Source organism: Parus major, chromosome 23 (assembly GCF_001522545.3).
Source record: "Parus major isolate Abel chromosome 23, Parus_major1.1, whole genome shotgun sequence".
NCBI classification, from domain to species: domain Eukaryota; kingdom Metazoa; phylum Chordata; class Aves; order Passeriformes; family Paridae; genus Parus; species Parus major.
Window position 1 is genome coordinate 2,316,649 of NC_031791.1, and position 5,473 is coordinate 2,322,121.

General features: G+C 59.4%; 1 protein-coding gene across 4 annotated transcripts in view; it reads left to right on the forward strand.

The window, feature by feature from the left end:
- Nucleotides 1–5,473, forward strand: part of RIMS3 (regulating synaptic membrane exocytosis 3) — a 22,889-nt gene that overhangs the window by 5,755 nt on the left and 11,661 nt on the right. For 2 of the 4 annotated variants that reach the window (XM_015649186.3, XM_015649190.1), the window contains exon 2: nt 5,108–5,376. In XM_015649186.3, the coding sequence (XP_015504672.1) occupies nt 5,157–5,376 (220 nt within the window). In that variant the 5' untranslated portion in view covers nt 5,108–5,156. Of the gene's footprint in view, nt 1–1,470; nt 1,751–1,822; nt 2,053–5,107; nt 5,377–5,473 lie in introns of those variants that run through there. The other 2 variants (XM_015649187.2, XM_015649189.3) reach the window with 2 other exon arrangements.

Genomic DNA, 5,473 nt, shown 5'->3' on the forward strand with positions numbered 1-5,473 from the left:
CAGTCTGGATCCCAGTCTGGATCCCAGTGGTGTTCCCAGTCTGGATCCCAGTGGTATTCCCAGTCTGGATCCCAGTCTGGATCCCAGTGGTGTTCCCAGTCCATGCAGGAGCAGGTGGAAGCATGGAGAGCACCTGGAGCAGCCCCAGCTGCTTCCAGGCTGGAGGAATTCCATCCCACAGGAGCCATTCCCAGGTCTCTGGAAGCCCTTGGGGACATCCCTGGTCACTGTCACCACCATCCCATCAGAGCCTGAGCTCTCCACCCACACCACGGCCACCAGCACTTCCCATCTTGATGGAACACCAGTCCAGGTTCCCATCCCTGCACCTGCCCTTTGGAAAACCATCCTGACCAGAGCCATCCTGTGGGATTTGCTCCAGGGCCTTCCTCATGTTCTTCCTCCCAGTCAGAGCCTGACTAAACCTTGTTCATCCAACATCCAGGCCTTTTCCCAGAGACAGCAGCTGCTCCTGTGGGATCCCTGAGCACAGCCCCACCCAAACTTCCCAACTCTCCAAGAAATGGAGCACATTTGGACCCATCCTTTAATTTTAAGCAGGTGCAGCAGCAATAATACTGCACCTGCAGCAAATTCCAGCCAAGACAGAACTTTGCTAACCTGCCTGAGCCAGGAGAAGCTGAATTCCAGGACCTGGTGTTCCTCCCAAATTCCCAGCTCACGTGCACCCAATTATACCCCTTGTTGGGCAATTAAAATTATACAAGTAGCTGCTTACCAAAGCTGAAGCAATTAATTAGAATGAAATACTTCTAGGGGAAATAAGCCTTGCCTTATTCCCAAATTCTTGGAGGAGCACGTGTGTGGGAGCTGGGATGCTGCAGCTTGTCCTGGTGTGTTGTTGTCCAGGACTGGCAGGGCCTTGGGGTGGCAGCTCTGGCAACCTTTTTATTCCCCAAAAAAGCTGATTTTAGGACCTACCTGCTCCAGACATCCACAGTTTTCAGTGCTCTCCCTCCAGGCTTGAGGCAGCCCCAGCCCAGGGGACAGGGAGAACCTCCTGCCCCACTGCCAGGGCTTTCCAGCCCTGTTTTTCCCTGGAAACACCGACCTTGATGGTTTTGAGGGAGCAAACAGCTCCCAAAACCCCTCTGCCTCCTTCCCTGGCAAGGCAGCATTCCCAACCACCCCCATCGCACTCATTTAGCACCTTCCTCCTCCTCCTTTCTCACCTGTGTGGGGGCACCTGCTGGGCTGCTCCTTCCTTCTCCAGAGCTTTTCCCCAAGCATCCATTTTTTCCTATCAATATTTTGGCCCTCATTCCTGTTTCTGTGGTGGATTTGGGGCCAGCGCTGCCTCCTAAGCCCAGGCTGTTCCTTCTCACACCTGCAGCCCCCGGCACTGTCCTGTCACTGGGGTCTGTCCCCTCCTGGGCTCACCTGTCATCCCTGTCCTGCCTCGAGCCCCACTTTTCCCAGCCCTGCCATACCCATGGCACCTGATCCGTGTGCAGGGATCCCGGGGTGTCATCAGCTCCCTGAATCCCGGCCCAGGTATGCTCCCAGCACATCCCAACCCGCTGGACCACTGTGCCCCTGCTCGGGGCTGGGAGGAGAACTGGGTCAGCCGTGTAACCATGGAGATGCTGAGGGAGATGCTGAAGCAGCGCCAGCGCAGCCCCGGCTCTCCAGAACCCTGGAAAGATTCACACACCCTGGCACCCTCCGGATCCGGCCGGGATGGGGCTGGGAAGCTGAGCCGAGCCACCTCCTCCCCGCCGCAGGGCCGGTAAGACACCTCCATCTCCTCTTTTTTTTTTTTTTTAATATTTTTTTGGGGGTGCCAGGAGCGGGGAGGGGCAGAGCTCGGCCCCCGCGCCGCCGCGATCCAAACGCAACAGGGATCCCGTTTTTCCTGCCGCTTGTGCTCATCCATCGGCGCCAGGCGCTGAGGGATGCTCCAGCCATGACACGGCTCCCGGCGGTGTCCGGGGGCTCCCTGCATTCCTCGGGATCCGGGTTTGGCTCGCTCGGGACCTTCCCGGGGCTGCCGGTGGTCGTTGTTTCCCGCAGGGACGGAGCGTGGTCGCGGTAAGCGCTGCGGGGGCTGCGGCGCTGCCCTGGCAGCTCGGGAATGCGTTCCCATGGCACGGCAGGAGCGGGCTTGGATGCGGCGTCACGGTGGTTTGGGATACAGGGAATAAATACATGGAGGGGAAGGGGGAAATGTGTGTTTGAAGGGAAAAGCGATGCGGTTCCCTGAGTCCCGCCGCGCTGCCGGGAAGGGGGAGACGGGGCAGGGGCGGCAGCGGGGCTGGGGGTGCAGCAGTGGGCTGAGGGGGCTGTGGTGGCCTCGGGGATGCTGTGGTGGCCTCGAGGGTGCTGTGGTGGCCTCGAGGGTGCTGTGGTGGCATCAGGAGTTCAGCGGCCACGCCAAAGATGCTGTGGTGGTGCTGAGGATGCCATGGCCATGCCGAGGATGCTGTGGTGACACCAAGGATGTTGTGGCCATGCTGAAGGCACCGTGGTGGCACCAAGGATGCTGTGGTGATGCTGAGGATGCTGTGGCCATGCCAAGGATGCTGTGGTGATGCTGAGGATGCTGTGGCCATGCCAAGGATGCTGTGGTGGCACCAAGGACCCTGTGGTGGTGCTGAGGGCACTGTGGCCATGCTCAGGATGCCATGGCCATGCCAAGGATGCTGTCTTGGCACCAAGGATGTTGTGGCCATGCTGAGGGCACTGTGGTGGCACCAAGGATGCTGTGATGGTGCTGAGGGTACTGTGGCCATGTTGAGGGCACTGTGGCGGTGCTGAGGATGCTGTGGTGGCACCAAGGATGCTGTGGCCATGCTGAGGATGCTGTGGCCATGCTGAGGATGCTGTGGCCATGCCAAGGATGCTGTGGTGGCACCAAGGATGCTGTGGTGGTGCTGAGGGCACTGTGGTGGCACCAAGGATGCTGTGGTGGTGCTGAGGGCACTGTGGTGGTGCTGAGGATGCTGTGGCCATGCCAAGGATGCTGTGGCTGTGCCAAGGCTGGCTCAGCTGTGACAGCCACAGGCTCCAGCACTCAAACCCAGTCTCCAGCTCAGCTCATCTCAGCACCATGCACCCCCCAACCCTTCTACCCAGCACCCACTCCGGGCAGAAACAGATTGTGCAGAGAGATACGGGGTAAAATCATGGGCAGGAGAAAGCAAATCCTCCCTTTGGGCTGAGGAGCGCGCTCGGCTTCCTTTGCGGCGGATTATCCCTGTGTGTGTTGCATTGGAAATGATCCCATTAGTGCTGTGCTCTCCTGATCTAATTTGCTCCCAGCAGAGCCTGGTGCTCTCCGGGTGGCTGGAGTGCTGAGTGGGGAGCAGCAACAGGAGCCTTTTGTGCTCTCCTGGCCCTACAGGGCTGGGTTATTCCAGGGATTTCTCACCTGGAGCATGGAGGGGCCTGGGCTGGGCCTGGCTGAGGGATTTGTGTTTGTTCAGGCACAGCCGAAACCACGTGTGCCTGTAGGGAAACTGAGGCACGGGGTGCAGCAGGGTGCTGTGGTTGGGGAAGTGTTTGGGATCCATTCCCTGTGTCAGGTGCATCCTAAGGGAAAACTCAGAGATTGCAGCAGTTTTAGGGCCTGAGAGTGGCAGGAGGCGTTAGAAAGTGTCATCCCAAAGGTCCCCAAGGCAGCGGATCAGCCCTGACCCCTCCTCGAGGAGGTGCTGTACATCAGCACGTGGCTGTGATGGGATGCACCCGATGCCACTGGCTCCATCCCTCTGCAGCTGGGACCTATCCCACACCAATGGCCTTTCCCAAAGGGTTCCATCCCTCTGGAGTGGGGCTCATCCCACACCGACAGCTTTATCCAAAGGGCTCCATCCCTTTGGAGCTGGGCTGCATCCCACACCAACAGCTTTATCCCAGAGGATCCATTCTTGTGGAGTGGGGCTCATCCCACATCGACACCTTTATCCCAGAGGATCCATCCCTCCAGAGCTGGGGGTCCGTGCTGAGCCCCCTGGGCACGAGGAGTGGGGGGAAGGCCATGGGTCAGTGCCCGGGCAGAGCCAGGAGGGAAAACCCCGGCCAGGAAGGAGCTCATTAATGATATTAATGACTAATCACCCACTCACCCCTGGAACTATTAAATCCACGAGTTCAGTGGTGCTGGAGCTGATCCCACAGCTCCTGTCAGGTCTCATCCATGATTCCCACCAGGTCTCATCCCAGCTGTGCCTGCTGTGGAGCATCAGAGCCCCCTCCCCACCCCACTCCCCATCCCACAGCTTCCCCCTGCTCGTGTCCATCCCTCTCTCCTGAAAATGAAACATTTTTCCAGGCGTTGCCTCCATCCATTATCACAAAGTGGCTTCACTTGGCCTGCAGTTAATAATTCACCTTTCCCTGGAAGATGGATGCTCCATTCTGCTGGAGTTTAAATATTCATGGGCAAGGGAAGGCGGCAGGGCCGTGTGGGAGGTCTGGCATCCACCTCCAGTGCTCCTGGCCCCCTGGCACTCCAGGGATCCCTGGAATCACCTGGAGCAGGCTGTCCTGGACACGGTTTGGAGAAGGGGATGTGCAGGGAAAGCTTGGCTGGATGTGAATTTGGATGTCCTAAGGGGTGGATGGCACTGACCCCTCCCTCATCCCTGGCTGGGCAGGTTGGTGACACTCAGGGCCTTCTGCCCATCCAGGTCTCTCCTGGATGCTGGAAATGTCCAGGTCCCTCAGAGAGTTGAGGCAGAGCTGGATGTTCCCCCCAGGGGTCCTGATCCCGTCCCGCTGCTCCCACGGGTGGGGAAAAATCTTGGAATATACTGAGATGAAAGGGATCCACAAGGATCATCCCGTCCAACCCTTGGCCCTGCACAGACACCCCAAAATCCCACCCTTTACATCCCTGGCAGCGCTGTCCAAACGCTCCTGGAGCTCTGGCAGCCCCAGGAATGTTCCCATTCCCTGGGGAGCCTGGGCACTGTCCATCCCTCTCTGGGGAAAAACCTTCTCCTGATTTCCAGCCCTCAGTAGGTCGTGCCACCTGAATTTCCCGGATTTGCGGACACCGACGGCACCACCCCTCCCTGTGGGGACGCGCCAGGGATGCCACAACCGCTGTCACCCCTCAGCGTCCTCCACTTGTCCCCAACAGCTGATCCCGGGCAGCAGAGCCGGTGGCGGTGCCGGCGGACGTGCTGACCATGTTCAACGGGGATGCCAGCTCCTCATCCGCCAGGAATGTGGTGCGCAGCTCCAGCATCAGCGGCGAGATGTACAACCTGGAGAAGAGCGCGCGCGGCAGCGCCGACTCCGTCACCGTCACCGCCAGCAAGAAGCGGCGCTCCAGCCTGGGCGCCAAGATGGTGGCGATTGTGGGGCTGTCCCAGTGGAGCAAGAGCACCCTGCAGCTCAACCAGACTGGTGAGAGGCCACCCTCAGCCCCCTCCTGGGGTTGTGGGTGGCCGCCACTCGTGCTTGCGTTGCCCACGTGTGATGGAGGCACTGGGAAATGGCACCC